General features: G+C 45.1%; 1 protein-coding gene and 1 long non-coding RNA gene across 3 annotated transcripts; one reads left to right on the top strand and one right to left on the bottom strand.

Moving 5' to 3' along the window:
* Window positions 1-381: 381 nt before the first annotated feature.
* On the bottom strand, window positions 382-12,229 carry LOC106746197. Its single transcript, XR_001374580.1, has 4 exons — window positions 9,509-12,229; window positions 8,395-9,100; window positions 7,103-7,229; window positions 382-2,060 (listed from the first exon to the last, which is right to left on the bottom strand). It is a non-coding gene; the product is annotated as an uncharacterized LOC106746197 (long non-coding RNA).
* A 2,230-nt stretch (window positions 12,230-14,459) lies between these two features.
* Window positions 14,460-21,329, top strand: LOC106746196 (aquaporin AQPAn.G-like). 2 transcript variants are annotated; one of them, XM_014622495.1, is made up of 5 exons: window positions 14,460-14,756; window positions 18,086-18,343; window positions 18,813-19,097; window positions 19,201-19,410; window positions 20,287-21,329. In XM_014622495.1, the coding sequence occupies exons 2-5, from the start codon at window positions 18,086-18,088 to the stop codon at window positions 20,326-20,328; spliced, it is 795 nt and encodes a 264-aa protein (XP_014477981.1). In that variant the 5' UTR covers window positions 14,460-14,756; the 3' UTR covers window positions 20,329-21,329. The 2 variants fall into 2 exon arrangements, with proteins under 2 accessions (XP_014477981.1, XP_014477982.1); XM_014622496.1 differs by having other exon boundaries at window positions 20,137-21,329.
* The last annotated feature ends 31 nt before the right edge of the window (window positions 21,330-21,360 follow it).

The raw sequence follows: 21,360 nt of genomic DNA, 5'->3' as shown, positions 1-21,360 counted from the left end.
TAAAAACTCATTTATGCTAATACTACCTTAATCGCGCGTTCTCGCTGTACCTCGTACTTTTTCAGTTCACCACTTTCTCCGCTTCCCTCCTCAGTTGCATTAAGATTCCTCTAGTTTCTAGAATGTTTCTTTTTGATTCGAATGGATCTAATGTTAAAGCTAATTATTTATTCTCAATTCTTTCAGAAATATATAGCTACATATTTATAAAAAAGAATAGATATAGAAAAGATATTTCATATTCAGTAAACATGATTTAAAACATCAGCTTTTATTAATTTGTCACATTCATCTGGCACTTCTTGATATCATTATTTTTACAACAAATAATACGAATTGAGTAATATAATATAAAATACTTTCAAATGTTATTAGTTTCCGTTAAATTAAATTTCGGTTGTCATTATTTCCGCAATGTTATTAGCTTTTGTTAAATTGAGTCTCGTTAGTTTTTGCCGGTTTTATTTGTACGAAGCGCGTACCCTTGGTGCTTTTTTTACCTTCTTTTTAAAGAAGATAAGTTTTTCACAGATTTATTACCCACGACATACGGTGTTTGCCGGTTTTCCGGTTTCGTACTGCGAATCGTGTTAGAAATCTGCCGGTCTAGCCAACGACCACGGTACGCGACTCGACGATAAATCTTTTCACTCGAGCAATAAGTCTTCTAACTAAGCGGTACCAATGTGATCCTCTTTATCGCAAGGTAGTAATAACCCCGGTCTGGCATGGCAGACCCGATGCCTCGCCAGACTGTCACGCGATACGCCCGGCGGCGCGTCTTGTCTATTGTCACCGACACTCGGTGACTCTCTGCAAGGTCTTTCCTCTCGAGGCGGTGACCTCGTTCTTCCATTCTTCTTGTCGCGAACGCGCGTCACGGCGCTTCGGGGAGTCCGCAGGATTAAACGAAAGATTACATTGCGGACGCAATAAAGGGGAAAGTGCGACGTGCGCTCGAAGAATCCGTGCGAAATTACGACACGCATACCTCCGCTTAGCATTGCGCCTTCGACGTCGTATCGCGCGCGTAAATCTGCTTTTATATCCCGGCGTAGAAAAAAAAAGGACGGGTTCATGGACAGAAAGGAAAAAGAGAGGAGAGAGACAGAGAAGAGCTCATCGTGATCACCTTACGGCCACGATAAGACGATTAACCCGGAAGTTCCGGTCTTAAGTAGATTCCGAAGCGGAGCAGCGTAGGTGTGGGACGTTAGGTATCTCTTGGAAAAATCAAAGACAGCGCCGGGATTCGAATCTTCGGTTCGTTTAATTGTTGGATTCCGCAGGCGACGCGACATACAGGTCGGTTTAGGAGAATTACCGGCGAGAGAGAGAGATAAAGAGGAAGAGTGTGTTCTCTCCCTCTCTCTCTCTCCCTCTTCAATGACGAGGATTCCACGGGGGAATTCCGCGATGCCGCAATACCGAACGAGTCCAAACGTAACGATATCCTGCGAGCGCTATTTCGCGAGACTAATATACCGCCGGGGTGAAAAGAAACTCTCAAAAATGTTCTCTCGCTCCCGCTCGATCTTTTCTCTTCCCTTCATTCGACCCCACAAGGTGTTCCCACGACGAATCGAAGGCGAACGAATGAAACGAGACGCGTCCGGGGACGCGTCGGAGGAGGTTTTGCAACGAACGCGACGAATCAGACTCGTTGCTGTTGCGTCGAATCCATATCTTACGGGGAGAGACGGCGAGATGGCGATTTATTTATTTATTTATGTGTTTGCCGAGGAGATCCGCTGTTTAGATCGTCAGGACGCACACATACGTATGCGTCACTCACCGGCACTTCGCTCGCACGTAGCCGCTAGCGTAAGCGCACCTCCCTCCCCACCCTCGCGCACCCACGAAATTTCTTACCTCCTGTATTTTACCTCCTCTTCATTTTATTTTCCTCTTTTCCCACGTGGCGGCTGCAACATTCTCCCGATACCGGCCACGGGATTTTCCGCGAGACTCCCTCGGCTTCCTCTCGCCCGTGTAACGCATCGGATGGAATGTCGTTGCGCATTGTTGCGCAAGCGAGAGAGCCCAGTCAGTCAGCCTGCCTGCAGTCAGTCAAACGTTCATTTTGTCTTCAAAATGCACCGAAATGTTCCTTCTCACGACTGTTCCACGCTTGATACGCTCCCGCTATCATTTTCCGCTCGTAATCTCGAGCAGGACGATTATTCTCGCGAGCCCGCGAAACGAGATTTCGTCGTGTCTTCGCGCTCGTATATCCAAGACGGAGTCGAGGGGAATGTCGCTCGACAATGATGTCGCTCGGCGAACTCCTCGCCCGCGCGACGGAAATGAAAATCCGAGACGAATATCTAGGCGTGTGCCTCGCTTATCAGTCGATCATTCGGGATCGATCGATCGGCGCAGAAGGCGCATCTCCTCCGGCTGGACCTCGATCGCGCCTCGGGTTCTCGCCAGCGAGTTCTAACAGCCGCGGAAATACGCTCTATTTGGAGAGCGGGTGTAACCGCTCCGAAATAATTTCGCCGAGAGATTTTGGCAGGTTTATGTTTACCGACGATATTAATATCTCCATGTGATCGTTTAATCCGACCGACGCTCCAAGACGATGAGGACGTTGACGACGACGACGACAGCGGCGACGGCCTTGGGAAAGTACCCGTGGTACAATTCCTCGGCGCTTTGCAAGTGAAATTTACACGGTATTCGACATCAATCTTGATGAAACTTCATCGGCTTGTACATCGAGGAAACGAAAAATATGCTGAGGCCACAGCGAACTTCGTGAGATTGCCGTTTCTAACTTGGAGACCAATATGTATACGAATAGCTAAAACTCGTATCATGCCGATCTTATTGCGCGGCTTCCCTTAATTTCGTCTCAGCCGGATTCGGACCGCACGTGCGCTCGCCTTTCGCAACACACACACATACGCACAATGCGATTTCAGGCTTTCCTTTGCCACTGTTCGGGCGGAAAATTTCGGCGGGAACATTCAAATTGCCCAAGTGACTCGAAGTCTCGTCCGTAAAGTCATCCGAAGCGGCCTAGGCAAATTACCTGTAGAACGCGATGAACCGAATTTTCAAATTCATGTCGCCGGGAAACCTGTAGCTAAACGTTTAACGTAAATGGCTACGCGAGCCGGGACAAAAGACTCGTCAAACTGACAATACCTGTACACGGCTGAGCAAATAATCCCTCGCAGTCGCGGTCTTTCGAATTATATCGCTATTACATGAATGACTTATAATGCGTTCTCATGTTGTTTACGCTAAATCCTCTCGCTCTCGCTCATGATGATTAATCGAGAGAAAGGATACCTCGTAAAACTGGAGGAACCTTAAACGAACGCGAGCTAATTTCATGGTGTTCATCAGAAACCTTTATGTTTAAAGATTAAACATTCGTATTTCAAGGCCAAAACAACAAGAATGTTCACAGTTAAGCACGTGTTCGAGCATCGGTACTTTTATTGATTCTAAAACGGATTCCCTTAGAAATACCTTCTCGTATCAACCGTAATTAATTAATGAAGGCCGATATTCATTGGGTTCGTCATTATTCGGCAAATAATCATAGTTTCATACATATCTCTGATGAGATATAGTTCCAAACAACCGAATGACGGCCCATTACTGAATACGAATCTGTAATTATGCTCTCGATCAAAGATTGAAAATAATTTACAACTACGGAAACCTATCTGAGCCAGTTATCCGCGAGGGAATACCGATGTAACACGTGGCGAGCGACGTGTTAAATATTATTCTCATATCGTCGGGATGGAAGATTCAGGCACCGTTACCCCGAGGATTTATTTTACGGGATTTGCAATTGCATCCGTGACACACACACACACACGCACACGCTCATCTCGCACTTCGCCGGCGACTCGTTGCGACTCGGGGCGCCGTGCGTTACGCTCCTGGCTGCTATTTTCACTATCGCCCACGGGTTATTTATAACTGTAACGAATGTACGACAGACACGTTTCGCTCCGCCGGCGCGACTTCTACCTGATGGAAAATATATCTCGATCAAATTTATGGCGGAATGTCGCGTCGCAGCTCGTCCTAACTTATCAAACTATTTATTGCTGCGCGTTATCGCGCCATCATATGTAAGGGATTATTACGATCTTCTTGCTCCGTCCTATTCTCGCGAGGCTTATTCATAACGCCGTGCGCGCGCGCGACAGAGACGTAATTTCACCACCGTCGGGTCTTTCTTCGTTTTCCTAACGAGACCTTTGGCGAGCGAGGAGAAGCGAATAGTAGACGGATATATCGTGCGAAATTAGGCATACAGATTCTTCACGGCGATACCGTGAAGGACGAGTGCGCGCTTCCGGGCAGCGGGAAACACGTGGGAATATATAATTCGCGCTCGGACGCGGTAATACGCAGGCTCGAGGAAAAATTACGTGGACGTAACATCACACCGGCGGCAAAACACGACGTCTTGAGGACCACCGGTGAACGCATCGCGCTCGAAAAGTGAAAAATTTAATATCGTAAAGTATCCTCATACGATATTACGCGTCGCTTTCTTGCAAACACGAAAAACTCGGGACAGCGGCTCGACCGAAGCGAATTAACGTTGAATCGCTGAATCAGCTCTGTCGAGCCGGATTCTGACATAATAAAAAATTATAAGTCGCAGATGATCGATAAGTACTCGGTGAGCGAGTACTTTTCAGAAGAGTACAATTATTCACGATTTGTGGTAAATCATCGCGCTCTTGAATAAATCAGGTCGCGTTCCGGCGCGCGCGCGCGTCAATGAACAAAAGCGAAATCGCCATTATCGCGAAATGTCACGATACGTCATGTTGATATCAAAAATGAAAATCTATATAATTGCGACGAGTTCAATGGACGTCCCAACATGTTTATCGGATCGACCTTTAATGACGGAATCAATCTTCTAGTTCTTTTGCGTATCAAGATGTCAAGCGAGAGGCGTAAGACCATTGAGAAATGAACTCTCCGTGAAACTGCACCATTGTCTCTTGTTTGTGACGTCTATACGAGTGCCACAAAAATCTTAAATTTAAATTTAAAACGAGAATGGCTAACCACACACGGATTAATCTCCTCTCTCGTTTCTCCTCGTCTCACAATGAATAAAATCAAACTCGATTGCGCCATGATTGCGAAACGCCGCGGAACGCTCGTAAAAAAAGATTGGTTCCATATGAAAAGCTCGCGTGCGATAATGAGATAAATATTGCGGCTAGAACCGTCGAGAAATTTACTGAAAATTCGCTCGATGTGCGTTTCATTCAAGACGCGCGTTTCAACAAGAACGGAATTCCGCCTCTTTAAGGAAGCATCCTGTCGGTGGTTGTTCCAGGAACACTCCTGTCGGCTATTCAGATAATTAATAGCCGTTTCGACGAGAAGAAGCATGACGATGAAATGAAGGTGTTATTGATACACGGTTAAGAAGACGTTCCTTCTGTGCGAAAGGATGAATCGACGCGCGTAAACATCGACGCCGATGAATGGACGACGCATTATCGAGACGATCATCGAAATCATTAGGGCGCAATTTCTCGAACGCATAACATTAACGGCCGATGCTAATCGCGCGGAAGCCATCGTCGAGAGTCAGTCGAGAAGGCGGTAATTGTCGACGAATGGAAAACGAAGCACACCGACGCGACGGAATGTAGAATTTTCCGTCTAGCAACTCGCCACTTCCGCCCGCGAGCCTAGCACCGAGTCCATTTCGCGAGACGATATCTATCTATACTGGGAGAATTGCAAGAAAGATGAAAAGATAATATAAATGCGAAGAAAATAAACATGAGAGCATTTTTATTTAATGTAGGTAGTAATTTTTTTCATTTTTCCTCTTATATTTATTTTTTTTCCGTCTTCTGTATTATTTTATTTGTCGAACTTATCGTGCCAAAAATATATTTCCCACATGCATAAATGAATGAATAAATAAATAAATAAAGTATCGTGAATCTCTAAAGAGGACTTATACATTTCTATATGGAAAAATAATCTCGAGATACATCAAAAATTAAATCGACGTAGCATTTTGGACCGAAGAAAAACGCTTCTCAATGGATAAGAATCAAAATTCGTTGAGAATTCGCGGCGTTTTCCGTAAAAATAATTCAAAGAATTTAGGTTGAGGTACATCGAAGAATTATCGGGCAATCCGATAAATTCTCCGCGTTCTTCTCGCGAGTGGCGAGCAGGTCGCGATCTATCGAGAAGGATTTAAAGCGTTGTATAATGAAAACACGCGTAGCCGGTATAGCTTTACCTGCTGTCGATAAGATAGGGACTTTTTGCGGCTGTCAGTGCGATAACACTTGGGAATTTATTGTTAAAGCGAGTCGGATATTCATTTCTTGTACTGGTTCAAAATGGAAGTCGATGAAGAAGAGAGTTCATTTTCAATGATCGTAAAAATTACATCGTCTATTAAAAACTTTACTTATACTTGAAGTTTCCACTTCAATTTTATTTAATATCATTCATTCAAAGTGCAATTAAGAGTAAGAGTAGAATGTTGCCGTTTATGTGGCACTTGCATAATGTAGATTCTCACTCAACACTTAAAGATCTTTCTGACATCGATCGCGAAGCAATCGATTAAACGGAAAATTGCCGTGCGATCCTTTTCTCAACAGCATAATGCGTTACGAGAAACGTCATTCGACGTTTATCGTAATTGCATAATAATTCGCATCGATCGTTTATGTAAATATGACATCGGACAACGTTGCATATTTTGCAGGATGTAAGATGATTACTGGAAACACATATTTCTGTTTCCATTGTTTCTTTACATCTCGTCGCGATACAGTTACGTGTAAGATCGATTCAAGGAACTTCCGCGGATATGATAAATGATTTTTCGCTGAAAAACCACGATAAAGTTCCACTTCTTTTTTAATCGTTACCGATTAAATCGACAACTCATGCGTGAATTCCTATTTATTGAAAGTCGTAGAATTGCGCACTTCAGGATCGTACTAGAACGCAATTTTACGATCTTTTAGTAATTTCTGTCATTTAATTCTGACACAATAACATCGCAATTAAAATTGCAAATTATACGCAGTAAAAATGTTGGTATTAAATTTAGTAAACTTACGTCGATATCGTTCCAGATCGTACTCTCCTTCTTCTTTAGTCGTCATCGCTGATGCATGACGCTGCGCTCGCTCATTATCCACGTATCCTTCGGGGAACGCCGTACACACATTCATTCCGCCAGGATTCTGAAACCACAGCATTCTATCTCGATTATCACTCCACATATCTTTGGTCTTTGAGTCAGCCGTATTTCCCGAGTGCTCTCCTAGTTTTTAACTTCGGAACGTTTTTTCAAAACCGAGCGGCAGCGATCCCTGAATTATCTCACCGCTGACAGACTCGCTCGCCGCGATGCAACTGCATTCTTTATCGACGTCGCGATCGTATTAAAGCAGTTGCTAATTCGTCGTCTAAATTCATCATATTAGCGCCTCAATCGCGCTACGTATCAAGTTCGAAAGAGACTCAAGGGACTTTTTAATGCGAATAATAAATTACGATATGAAAAAGAATTTCACGCGTTATTCGCCAAAGTAACGATGTTCCTAATATTGTTGCTTAATAATTTACGGAAACGCACGTGTTGTTCAAGATCAAATCTTAGAAATTAAAATTACAAAGCTTGCGTCTATAAAAGTGACGTAAAGTCACGACACTTGTCTACAATAAAATCTATCCCACGTAATGAGAAGACTAACAAGTGGCCGGCGAGCTTTTTATATCACGTTCGCGAGATATCGTCCTTAGTCCATTTTATTGTCGCAAAAATATGCATGCTCGACTGGCTTTAGAGTTCATTAATTGGCCGGTGGGGATCTAGTTAACGTGTATATCTTGGTTCCCTCTTTTATCCTCCTCCCCTCACAGCCGCCTTGTCTCTATTGTACTCGTACTTTACAAAATCACGAAGTGGAAGACCCCGAAAATCTGTGCATAAACGCGTAGATCTCGGGAATTGTGCATAAGTCGTATCGGACATTTGCATAAACGGCTGCCGCTTCGCTCGACTTGTTTTACAATCGCGGCCGCGGACCTACAAGCCTCGAATACATACATATATATCGCAACACAAATTCTGACTCACGTCTCACAGGCGCACGACGATAAGACGTCGCTTATATCGCTCTTATCGCCGCATCATTATTATTTCGGCCGCGCCGTCATAGTGCCGAAAGCGGTACGAAAGAAGAAGAAAAAGGCGAGCGCGTAACTTATCTCTCTCGTTTGCGAGAGAGCAACCAAAATAGCGCACCAGTCGCTTCGCGATAATACACACGTGTGTGTGATAACGACGATCACGTCTCGCAATGCAGGGGAGCCGTGATTTACCGTTCCGAGCCGAGAACGCACCTGTGGGCCAAATTCGAGCGCCGAAAAAGTCGACGCGATCATCCCGTACAGTCCGCTGCTCGATCCCCGAGGGAAGTCACACGGGGTAGGATGACGGTGAGCCGGCGATCGTCCCGTTTCGCTTTCACCACCGTCTCCGACTACCCCTTATCATTTTTCCCTCGTAATTCGGCGGACGACGGACACCTCGTAGAGGCCGTGGAACGAGGAACTCGCGCCACAGGCTGGTGGTGGGGTGGGAGATCCTCTCGTCGTCGGGACGCTGCATCTCCCGGCTGCCTGGTTCTGCCATGGGCGAACCACGAGCCGACGCTGCCACCGTCGCCACCGCCGCTACCACCGCCACGGTCAGCCATCCTCCCCACCACGGGAAGGTTCAACCCACGTCCGACGGGGACGGTCAGGACTACCTCGCGACGATCGGCGGCTGACCACTGCGAAGGGAATCGCGATCCCTGACGCCGACGATCCAGCCTGACACCCCCGGATGGTGGTGGTGGCGGCAGCGACGACGGTGGTGGTGGTCGCGGTCGATAATGGTACACCTGACGGCCTTGGCAGCGACCTCGCGTTCACGTTGCGTGACGCGCTGCTTACAACGTTTCGGTTGCACCGGCCGCTTCGTTGCGTCGTTCTCGTTGTCATCGCCGTTGTAACTGCGATCAATCGCGCCGCTAAAGTAGAAAACTGAGAGAGTCGCCGAATTCTGAAAAAAAAAAAAATAGAAACAACGGTTCTTATTTTGTTGTTGAAGTCTGCGGGTCGTTTTGACTTGCAAATTTCACTGTCGTCGCACCAGTGATTACTTTTGCTGTCTTTTGTTTACATTTATTATAAGCCAGTTTTTGTTTATTCTTTTTCACACCTTTTGTAACGTCTGACATCTCGTTTTCTTTTTAAATATTTGCATCGTAGAGCGTCGGGTTTTCAGATAGAAGTTAAAAATAGGACATTAACCTCAAGGAATAGAAATACGAAAATATGTATAGAAAGTGTCGTCTTTAGTTCCCGAATGATCAATCGTTTTCCAATCGCGTCAATAATTAGATCATATTTAAATCCATATGTGGTGCAAAGTTCAAGGAATTCTTAAAAAAAAACTCACTTTACCTACCTTAAAGACGGACGATCCGAATGCAACATGCCTGACATTGCCGAAAACTTCGTTCCGGGCGTTGAGTTTAGCGTTTTCTCTTCTCTCGCTGCCGATCTTTGGCTTTTCGCAGGCCAAGAATTGCAAGCGTTATAAACAGAGAGCACCAAGACCGCCGATAAAATCCCGTCGGTGAGAAGATTTCTTTCGGCTACGATCTCCGATCGCGACTTCCGGTCATCGTTTGTAACGGCGCTCGCAATTACTCTGCGCTTTCTCCCTCGTTCCCCCCCGCGCCACGCTTGCAATTAGATCCCGGCTGCGATACTGTTCCGCAACTGGGTCGACAGTCTCGCGCGATTTTCCCAGCTGTTAACGATACGGAAGCGCTCGCTAACAGAGAAAGAGCAGGATCGTTGCAACCCTCGGCCGATCGATCGGCAATGCCCCGCTAGAGATCCAAAGACAACAGAAGAATTTCTCCGCGCTATCTTTCAGAAAAAGACAGAGATTTATCTAGATAGCAGTCGTTAATTATCATCGCAAGATTGAAATCTGAAACGTGTGCATGAACTTTACGCGCGCGCGTTTATCTAACTCTGCGCATGCAGAGCGAACGCGAAGGGAGTTCTATTTCTCGGCTTAACTTTCCTTTTTAACGCTAACGCACAACGTACGACGTGACAGCTCGATCTACTTCAATTAAAGTTAGTCTCATTTCATCCCGTCCCATTTAATTTACCCGAGACGCGTGATCTAATTTAATTATTAATTCACTTTCACCGAGGATTCGACGTCATCTCCGATCGCGCGACACACCTTGTTTTCTCCTCCCGTCTATATAATCCTGCTAATTCGTAGAATTTAATTAATTAAAGTGTGTGTCCTGCGGCCGCGTGTCGACAATTCATCGGGCGCGTTTCCTCTCGGAAACCGCACCCAACGAAGGCCGACCGAACTCTCGAGGAACCGGCGATTGAGTTATTTAGCGGGCACGAGCGGCTTCTAGCGAGATTCCTCGCGCAATCCCGCCGGCGTTCTATTTCGCAGACGCTAACTGACATTACGGCGACGGTGAGCTCGCGTGCAGATAAAACCGCGACAATTAGCATACGTGAGGTCAACCGATAGACACGATCGCGCGCGCGCGCGCTCGCCACCGCGGAGCGTTATAGCCGCGGTTTCTTGCACTCGCGTAACAATCCGCCTGCATGTCGGTCTCCCCTGACCTAAGCGGGTGTACGTGAACTTGACAGTAACTTGAACGTACATGAAGTCACAAAATTCAGCAACGTTGAATCTCTTATGACCGATCAGACTGATATTGTATAATCGTATTCGTGGATTACGATAATGATGTGAAAATGCACCTAAAATCAGTTAATTTATTCAATATAATGAGTTGATGAGTATTATATATAAAAAAATTTATATATTCAAAATGTAGCGCACAATTGATTCAGTGTAGGGATTTACAATATATTTGCCTAAAATTTATATCACGCAGTGAGTCGAGAACAATTTACTGTTTTGACTCATTGTTTTTCCCTCATGTCAGAATTGCTCATATTTATTTCATATATCCTTCGTGTCATTATTGATTATTTGATATTTGATTCGCCTTACGAGTTAGCGCTGTTAGACCTTCACGGATTTGTTTCCGACATTTCGTAAACATCACAGTTCACTTTTCCAGGGTGATGAATAAATTTAATATATATTTCACAATTCTAATAATATAATTTACCCCTACTTTGAGCTTGACGTCTTAAATTTTCGTTTTCGTTGTTTTAGCGTTAAAATAGATTGTTCGAGGCAGCGTTAAAACGAAATCTGTAGAATTGAAAGTTCAAGGGAGAAGTTAATGAGTATTAATATCGTTGTAGGTTTTTATCAGTTTGGTGTAAATTATCCTTAAGAGCATCAAAGTAGCATCAAAATTTCGACTCGGGGAGAGTCGCAGGGTGCACTTTCGGAATTCGCACGATATCGTTCGATATCGGCCGACGAGCTTGCGTAGATCATGTCCGTAGAATCTCGGATACTGATCCGGAGCCCTGACCTTCCGCAAAGATTTCCCTTGAACTCGCATTTATAGAGGCCCGATCTCCCGTTCTCCGTGATAGGACGATTTATGTCCGGAGATTTATTTCGGAATTAATTTACGGCTTCTCGCATTGCTGAGAAACGGAATAACGCGGGCCTATTCCTTCGGAGATAAGACGGAAGATTGATACGCGCGCAGATGTCTGGTTTTCCTCCGGCCGTCTCCTTAAAATCTGACACGAAAGAGCGCCAGCTGTTTCAGATCGCGTGAGCTTCCCGTATCCGACATCCGCGCGAATCTCATCCACGGATCGTCCATTTGCACCCAAATGATCTTGTTATCGAATATAAATCACAGGAAGGACGGAGAGACTCGACGCGATTTGTTCATGCTGAACTCACGTTGGAACTCGTCAACACGCTGGAGACGTCGAGACGTGTCGTGGTGTTATTTAAGCGACAAGTGCGAGACAAAGGAATGAGGCGACGATTTACGAAGGTGCTGTCGATAGTTGGCTGAAAAGAGCGGTAATGGCTCTGTGGTGACGACGATTCTCCGCCGTATCGCTCTCGCGAAACGCGCGGACCCGGCCACTCGCAGACCACGAAATGATTCATCGGCTTTCGCCTCGGGATTAACCAGCGAACTCGGTTATCCCGGTGTCACTGAACTCGCTCGCTGTTACGTCGATCGTCCAAATGGTAATTTAAAGATTTCAGGAAAAACCCATTTTTTCTACATTTTTCCGCGAATTTTCCCGGTCTCTTACCTTCTTTACGGGAAAAATGTCGCAGGTTTTAACCGAACACATATGAATCTTTCTGAACGAATCTTCGCATCCTCGACGGGAAGAAAATTCGCGGAAAAATTGGAGGAAAACGGTCCTTCTTCGAAACTTTGAAACCATAGTCCGAATGCGATGCGAAATGAAGTTTCCAGGTCGAAGACGCGAATTGAAAATTGATCGTCCTATCGATTCCGGCAAAAATTCCCACTCCGCCTCTTTTCCTTTGTCTCCTTTTATTTTATTATTCCTCCTGCCGATACACGCACGCATGCATGCATGCATGCATGCATGAATGAGTAATGCATAACAAATACGTGAACACTTGCAAGCGAGACTAAAGCGGCTAAAACTCGACACAGCGCACGACCAAGTGACAGTGCAGCTGAGAATCCAAAGCTCTAGGCGACGAGGAGATGCCAATAACGCGGCTCCTCCGCAAGTATATGTTGTCATGTTTCTCTGTCGCTCAATGGCGATCACAATAATCTTTCTCTCTCTACCTCTGGCATGCTATAATTATAGTTTCGCTCGAGAGGAAACATTACGCGAGTGGTGGAGGAATGCTTTTGTTGCTCACAGCCGTTGTTGTTTCGTCGTTTGGCTGGTTGTCAGTTGGCTTGTCGTTAGCGCTAAGACGATGACATTGAATTAATATTTTTCACAATATTGACGGTTGTTATTCGTCTGTGTGTGCGTTGTTCAAATTGCTTGCCAATGATTGCGCAACGTATACCTTCCCGTTTCTTCCGCGCACGTCTGCTCGAATGTGTGTACGCGCGCGAGCACGGGTCTAATAATCATCATCGTCGTCATCATCATCGTCCAGGATAAGAATGATGATTGCTCGGGATGAATCGTTTCGGGTTGCGAATTGATCGCGTTTAACATTTTCCGCGACGCCCCCGCGCTTTCTGAACGCCGATTCGTTTGTACGCCGATTGTCTTAATGATGCTCGACTCGCTCGCGCATAAACGTATAATGCAAGTGAGAGTCACGATTTTAATAAAAACAGATTGAGAGACATTCGCAGAAACAGCTCGATAAAGTAATGAAATTAACCGTTGCTTTTTCCCATTTAAAATGTGTCCTCAAGTTTTTCCCGGATATTAAGACTTTTTTTTAATTAATACCAAGTGTTGCGGAAAATACTGTTTCAGCCTCATGGGGGAAATAAAATTGAATCGAGTAAAATTAAAAGTAACCTTAGATCGAGGATAATTCGAGACGACGCGAAAAAGAAATAATTATGGCAAGCGGAATAAGAGTAGATCGTTTCAACACGTCCGGACGACGAAGGAACTCATCGTCGCGGTTAGAAGATCCCCCTTCGTTATGCATCACGTGCACCGCAAAGAAATACCGTTGAAGCCGTACTTTCCTTTTCATAGTGAGAAAAACCCCATTTCCGATTACACTGGAAAGAAATCATCCCGACCGAAGGGTAAGAAAAGCTGCTCATTGCGACGAGAGTCGCGTATGGCGTGTCGTGACTTTATCGAAGATCATTTGGCTTGCGGAGCATTCCGATTTTCCTCGATTTATCTGTACGAAAATATCGTTATAAAGAAGTTACCGTTATAAAGTACGGAGATTCTTTTAAGTCCGCTTGTATACGGAACGATGTCTCGGATATTTCAGGCGATGCGGTCGTCACAAACGAGTTTCGCTCGCTTCCTTTCTAACTTCCTAAAGCGTTTCTCACGGCGGGCCGGAGTAAAAAAATAGAGATTTCGACATGGAGGTTAAGAGAGGTGATTCGGAAGCGAGAAAAGGACAGAGATCGTTCCACAGGTTCCGAAAAGATCGAGCGATTCACAAAGGTAATCTCGTAAACGTCAAATCCTTCGCGAGATTTCCGATCGCCGCATTTTACCGTGAAAGTAACTTTATCTCGTTCTATTTCGTCTAACATTCCCCGAAGTCGGGAGGAAACATCAAGCCGCGCGGATATCCTCAAGTCGACGCGGACTCGCGCCGTGTTCGTTTCGTGGGGAACTCCTTATTTATTAAAACGGCGCTTTCGGTATGCCACGCGTGTCCTCATCGTTGTTGCGCGCGTGTACTCACCGCTTTTAACCGTGATATCCCTACTCTGATGCCAGTCAGTTAGCCAGCCAGCCGGTGGAGCACCAGAGTGAATACCTACGTGAGGCCCGACCGGCGCGAAAGCTCAGCTCGCGACAGTTGTCGCTCGGTCGCTCTCAAGAAGCCATCCAGGCTTCGTCGTGAAGCAACCCGGAGGACGAGGCTCTCGAAGGACAACCCTCGCAGAAGAGAGACTTCCGAAGGACTCTCCGGCGAGCCTCCGAGAACTCTTGGAAGGAACTAATCGAGCGACTCTAAAGGGATTCTCGCCCCTTCAAGAGTCTGTCGAAGAACTCTCAAGGGATTCGCGAAGAGTCCTTAGGGCGGGAGTTCATTACAAGACTTCGAGGTGAGTTAAGACTCGTTCGTGTTAATGTGAAATATTTCTTAGTATCTACCGTGAATATAAGACGAATAATACAGTGCGAAGAATACTACATAACTTAATACAGCAATTGATTGTCGATACCCAGTGCTGTCAACATCGACTACCCGGATAATTACGGTTCATTTCATTATTGCTGCCTGTTATCGTTAATGCGTAACATCTGAAACGAATCGTGTACTCAGTTACCGAGAGGGGAAAAAAATTAACAGCACTAATTGACACTTCAATTACTCTGATTCTTTAATCGAATTAACTTGATGACGACAGTAATATATAGCAATGTAATCTTTAAGAATTGTGTTTACGTTAGCGCGAGAGCTCCTATTACGCGCGACTATGCCAATGTCATTTTACGCGTCGCGGACATCATGTTGACATTGGGGTTGCACGTTGTACAGTGTGACAATGCATTCGCATCGCTTATTTGCCCGCAACTGTAACTTGTATCTCGGTTAAGAAACAATAGTAGATTCTGCTACTAACGTTGACATTTGATAACCCGCGGAAATTGATAAAAATATTTCTCATGGTGGTATCATACAGTAACATACTTTCATAGTGATGTCACAACGCATGGTAACGTAGTTAACGGTAAGAAAATACGTAATACGAAAACGACAAGAAATGTAGGCTCATCGAATTTCATTCAAAATCCGGGCCTGAAAATAGTTTTCGCAAACGAGTCGAGCGAATTAAGAGCGATTCAAAATGTATCAGGGACAAATCTCGGGTCCAAAATCGAAAATCGCACGTTCGACGATCGCAGTGAAAAAAGCCGTTCGCGCTACGACGGTAAAGTGGAACGAGCGAATCGCCAGTCCGGCACGGCCGATCCTCGGTCCTTTAAAGGGACCGAGAAGAAGCCGTACGCACGTGGTGTCCAGTGAAAGAGGACGGAGAAATAAAGAACAGCGGAAAAATTGTGCGACCATATACGGGATAACGATCTCTCTCTAACGGCGGATCGAGCGGCGATAAATCGCCGAGGATCTAACGGGTGATTTATGCTTCCGAATCGACCGGTCTGTGTTTTCGCGGAAAAGTTGCAACGAGTGCGACTCTCAGATGGAATCTCAGGTAGAATCTCACGTAAGGTAAGCGGGATGATGCGGGAGTAAGAAGGGGGAGAGGGGAGGCAGAGTTTATTACCGTAGATGGAACGTCAATATCGATAATTACACGAGCGAAGGACGACTCATATATATATGTATATGTTTTTCTTCTTTTTATCGCTCTTCTTTTGCCGAATGTAGCGAAGCGTGCGAAGGGGAAGTGGAGCGTTGACGGGAACATAGGGAAAATCGCGATTGTAAAAGCGAAGAAACAGGCATGCCTACTGCTAGAAATTGCAGGTTTCGCGGCGATCTACGTCGCGCTTTAATGATAACAATAATCGAGACGATGAGTGAATTAAGCGAAACTTTAGCGATGCCTCGAGGACGAAGTGCCACCTCGTGCAGTTTCCATGAAAATTTTCCGAATGATTCATCTCAATACCGCGTTTGCCACATTTAAAGCGCGAAGAGGATCGTCAGTGCAAACATTAAATAATTGCTCGATCTGTTAGCGCGCGCGGCCGCGCCGAGACAACAACTGGCGATTTTGCGCGGCGAGATTAAAAGTCACGGAAAAAACGCATTTGCAAAATTAAATGTTATACTCGCGCGATCGCGGCAGATCGGCTCAGATGAGCGCACGAATAAACGATGGAAATAAAGATTCATTGAGTTTCATCGAGTTTCCCGACGAGCTACCGCGCGCGCACTCCGCTCAATTAACGTGCGAATATTTCGCGCTTTTGCGTCCCGGCGAAAAATTCTCCGGCCAAGCGGAATTCATTAATTCAGCGAATTAATACACCGAGCACGTCGCGGAAGATAGTGGGAGAAAGTAGTACGAGAAGAGAAATTAGGGCGGAAAATTTCGTTCAACATTCAATTCCTATCAATTTCCAATCTTCCACCCGCACTCTCCCCGTTATTTTGCAAAGCTTCGCGACCGAAAGAACGAGAAAATCCAGCAGACGATGTCGCATAAATGCGTTGGCGAGACAAGCCCGGTTCCTCTCTAACTTGGATGATTTCGCAACGCGATTTAGCAGATCGGTAATGGCGAGCGAGCGAGCGACAAATAGTTTTACGACGAACTCGGCCGGACGCGAAGGAGGAACAATCTCGGGCTGTGACATCATCTTAGGATCGGATCATCTCGTTTTACGAGTTTAGTAATGACGCTTATAATTGCGTAATCAGCTGGTCGGAAATGGCTTTTCGGGAAGCGGGCTCTAACCGACGTACATATTTTTCTCCACTAGAATGCTTTCGGAAAAAAAGGTGAATCGCACTAAAATGAATGGTGAATAATTATAATAACAATTAGTTAAGGCTCTAAAAATTCAAAATGAAGGAGACAAATGAAGGAGTCTGTCTCCTTTTAATACTGAATAACAAATCATAGAAGAGAAGAGAAACTAAACGCGAAAAAAATTGAAACACACAAGTCGAATGATTTCCTTAACATCGTAGTTGACTCGCAATCTGATCGAACAATTATTGAGAACGGACCAATTGATCGGATATAACGAAATTGGTTAAATGGATTTCAACGAGTTTCTCGTCTTACCGCGCTCGGATCGCAGAAGGAAAACTTCATCGGTCTTAATTAAAGAGCGTGGGTGACGATCAGCGGGCTTTAGCATGATTAGGTAATTCGAGCTGATCGGGGGGACGAGGATGTGACGATCTGCATACGTAATGTAACCTGCCAGATGCACTACACGAAGCTTTCGTCGCGGTTGCGACTCGTAAACGCGTGTCCTCGATCTAGATACACGTCGCGGATCGACGGAACCGCTAAATGCCTTCTCGCTCGCGACATCGCATCTCGCAAAAGAGAAACGTTGCGGTCTGCGGGGGAAAAAAATGTCAACTCCAAATTTTCGCGAGATACGTTTCAATCGACTCACTCTATATCGTGCTCTTCCGAACCTTTGCCCATTCTAGCAGATAAGAATGAAAGAGCTATCTAAACTACCTAATCTGAAATTTCATGTTTCACAATTTTATCGCAATTGCAGGATTTATATATAATCTTGGCGCTGATAAGGCGAGTGCTACGAGTTTCATACCTTCGTTTCATCTTTGTTTCACATTTAATCGTTCTATTTGATATTTATATAAGAGGATATTACAGACCCTATTGTCACATGGTCGGTCGGTTGTAATAAAAATCTGCTATTTGCTTCATATCTTTTTGACACTTTCCATTTATCTTTATACGATACCTCGCAGATGGTGAATCTAAAGAGCGCCTTGGGCGCTGAAGAACTCACCGACGTGAAGGCTGGTCTTCCTCGCGCCCTCCTGGCGGAATTCCTCGGCACCCTGCTGCTGAACTTCTTCGGGTGCGGTGCGGTAGCAACCTCAAACGTCGTCGCCATCAGCCTGGCCTTTGGATTGACGGTGATGGGCGCGATTCAAGGGATAGGTCACGTTTCCGGGGGTCACGTCAATCCAGCGGTCACATGTGGCCTCCTCGTCGTCGGGAAGGTACAGTTCGGCTCCTGGAAACAAATAATTGCTTGTAAATATTAGTTTGTATGATTTAAAGAGATTACATTCTCCTATAAGAGGAGTGCCTATATGTTTGCTTCGAACCCGCTTAGTACACAACTGAGTGAGAATCGTTATCTGACAGGGAAAAAAATGGTTTGATTGAACTAACGTGATGACAATGAATGAACGAAACGCGTCTTGATTGAAGGAAACGGAATTTCTGGCTCACTTAAACCAAATTCGGTCTTTATAATCAGAAATTCTGTTTTCTTCGAGCAAAACGCGTTCGGTTATTACCACGGATTAATACAAGTAATCTTCCTCCTCCGTGTGCTATTTCATTATTTCACAAATGAGACTCACACTCGTTCGGAGAGAACACGATATCTCGCCACGAAAATCAATCTCCGCGTCCACGAGAGAAAAGGAACTATTACGATGAACGGAACTAACCATCGTGCAGGTGCCGGTCGTCAGGGGCATCCTGTATATCATGGCGCAATGCACGGGTGCCATTGCGGGATCAGCAATCCTGAAGGCACTCTCATCGGACACGATGGAGCATCTCTTAGGGGTGGTGGAACTCGGCCCCGGGGTGACGCCTGTTCAAGGATTCGGGGTGGAGTTCTTCCTCGCCCTGATCCTGGTGCTGGTCGTTTGCGGCGCGTGCGACGCCGCTAAGCCGGACAGCAAGGGTGTCGCGCCTCTCATAATCGGCCTCGCCGTCACCGTCGGCCACATCGTCGGCGTGAGTATTGCACGATAATTATTGACGTGCTCGAAAATCCTCCTCGAGGATTTTTCCTCTCTTTTTCTCTTTCTCCGCGATGATCGCGTTCTGTAAATATTAGATACCGCGGACAGGCGCCGGAATGAACCCGGCGCGTTCATTGGGTAGCGCCGTGGTGATGAACGCTTACGAAAACCACTGGCTGTACTGGGTAGGTCCAATCCTGGGCGGCATCGCCGGCGCGCTACTCTATGTGCACGCGATCGGGCCCGCCAAGGAGCCGGAAGTGCCCGCCAGGACCTACGCCTCCGTCGCCACCGAGGAGAAGGAGGTATATTACAACACGAGAATGTGAGATCGCTTTCAGACACGAGTCTAAAATTACTCCTCCGCCGTAGACTTGAAATCGATTCTTACGACGTAGAGCAATTTTTTTCTCAGCAGATCTCTTCGCTGACGCACGAATCTGCTTGAAGTTTTCGAAGTTCTCATTATTTTATAATAGGTCCCTCCTGGTTTTTAGTAAGCCCCTTTTTTGGAAATTTTTGAAAGCTTCTGAATACTCTCTCCTGAAAACTTTCTTCAATTAAAGAGTATTGTTCGTTTTGAGTATCGTCGATTTTAAGTCACCCGTGTCTGAAAGAATGGCTTGGAGATACAGTTTCTCGATGCATTTACGATGTAAGTCTGGCATCTTCCTATAATTAACAAATACTTAATCCACTTACGAACCGCTCTACTGAAACACACTCATACTCATAATATTAACTCTACGTGGGGAATTAAATAAAAAAATTATCACATTCTGCTTCGCGAATTTACAAATTTCTCATTAGCAAAGGAACTTTGTCCTTGAAGAGGAAGCACTGAAGAGTGAACTTATCTAGTCCTTATGGGGCAGAGTACTTAATTAACAAACGAACGCATGCATGTTCGTAATGCATGATGGGGAAATGCAATGCAAGTGCATTCCTATCTTTCAAAGGAGCAGATTTCTCTCTTTCTTCCGGGATAGAAAGATTTCGATTCTAAGTTGACGACCGTCTCTGTCCCACAGAGGTTCGAGTACATTGACAGCGGACGTGGCGGGCTTTAAGATACGAAGGTGCCGAGACATACAAGAGTGCGATTCGCCCGTACAAAATATATCACTTTCATGAAAATAGAGAAAGAGAAAATAAATCAACGAATCGTCATTATTTTACAGCTGCAGAATCTTACAGGCAAGAAAAACGTCAATCCCGCTTGACGCCCTAACAGAATTTTAACCATCTCCCACCAGCTCGCCGAAACATCTTATCAATAACGTGATAAGAATTATCCGACTGCTTTTTTACGAGAAAAAAAAGTACTAAGCGCTTTTTGCGATAAAAGCCAAGAACTGTATAGAAATAAACTTTTTCTCTCTTTTAATGAGACACACGCCAAACGTAACGATTTTCTCTTTTCATCACTATTCAATAAATTATTCAAATATCTAAAGCTTAATTGCTTATTTGTAAATAAATTTCTTTTGTCGTGCAAAAATGGCGATCGTCCAAAGATCGTCTGAAAATGAATTTTGCGAAATGCTCTCCGTCGATCGTTTCCGCGTCGATTATGCAACGAGATAAGAACGAACGATACCGACAAATTGAGAGAAAGCCAAAGAGATTTGTTTCCGCCACATAATACTATACGGTGACGACATCTCGTGCCATGTGGAGCGACACGTGCAGTCGATATTGCAGTTGTAGAGAACACGTTGCGCCTTGATAACAACGTGATCGCTCGACTGACTCGGGCATGAAGTCCCACCGCGACTCATTAATAATCGAAAAATCATGCAATTCGCTAGTTGTCATTACATGCAGTTTTACGTGTCGACACGCGTTAATACTTAATAATTAAATGTTCATTATATGGCGCATGGATGCGCTTAACTCGCCTCTACGTACAATCTTTCGTGATCTTTCGTACTCGTGCGCATTCATTCCTTTCTCCACACACCTTTAAAAACATTTGTACACGCGAGATAATATTTTATAGGCAGTCATTGATATCTTATGAAAAAGCGCCTTGCCAAAATATAAAATCGATCCGCATATTTCATACGCTCGCAGCAATGTGCATTTCTTCCACAAATAGAAGTTATATAGCATTACTGCATAAAACCATATTTATGTAATAATTACTATAACAGCAGAATATATAAGTACATGTTATGTACAATGTGTTATATGGAATAAAGTCTAAGTTTTTATATATAAACTCTCTCCCGATGATCGTCCTCGCTCCCATA

The sequence above is a fragment of the Dinoponera quadriceps genome, unplaced genomic scaffold (genome assembly GCF_001313825.1).
Source record: "Dinoponera quadriceps isolate SergipeBrazil2010 unplaced genomic scaffold, ASM131382v1 scaffold566, whole genome shotgun sequence".
Taxonomy (NCBI): Eukaryota; Metazoa; Arthropoda; class Insecta; order Hymenoptera; family Formicidae; genus Dinoponera; species Dinoponera quadriceps.
Note: the sequence above shows the minus strand (reverse complement) of the source record. Positions and strands in the feature narration are given on the sequence as shown.

Excerpts from the sequence above, each read along its gene's own strand:
- LOC106746196 (XM_014622495.1), top strand. The coding sequence starts at position 18,086 with ATGGTGAATCTAAAGAGCGCCTTGGGCGCTGAAGAACTCACCGACGTG. Across the intron at positions 18,344-18,812 it reads GCCTCCTCGTCGTCGGGAAG|GTGCCGGTCGTCAGGGGCAT; the intron begins GTACAGTTCGGC and ends ACCATCGTGCAG. Across the intron at positions 19,411-20,286 it reads TCGCCACCGAGGAGAAGGAG|CTGCAGAATCTTACAGGCAA; the intron begins GTATATTACAAC and ends ATTATTTTACAG.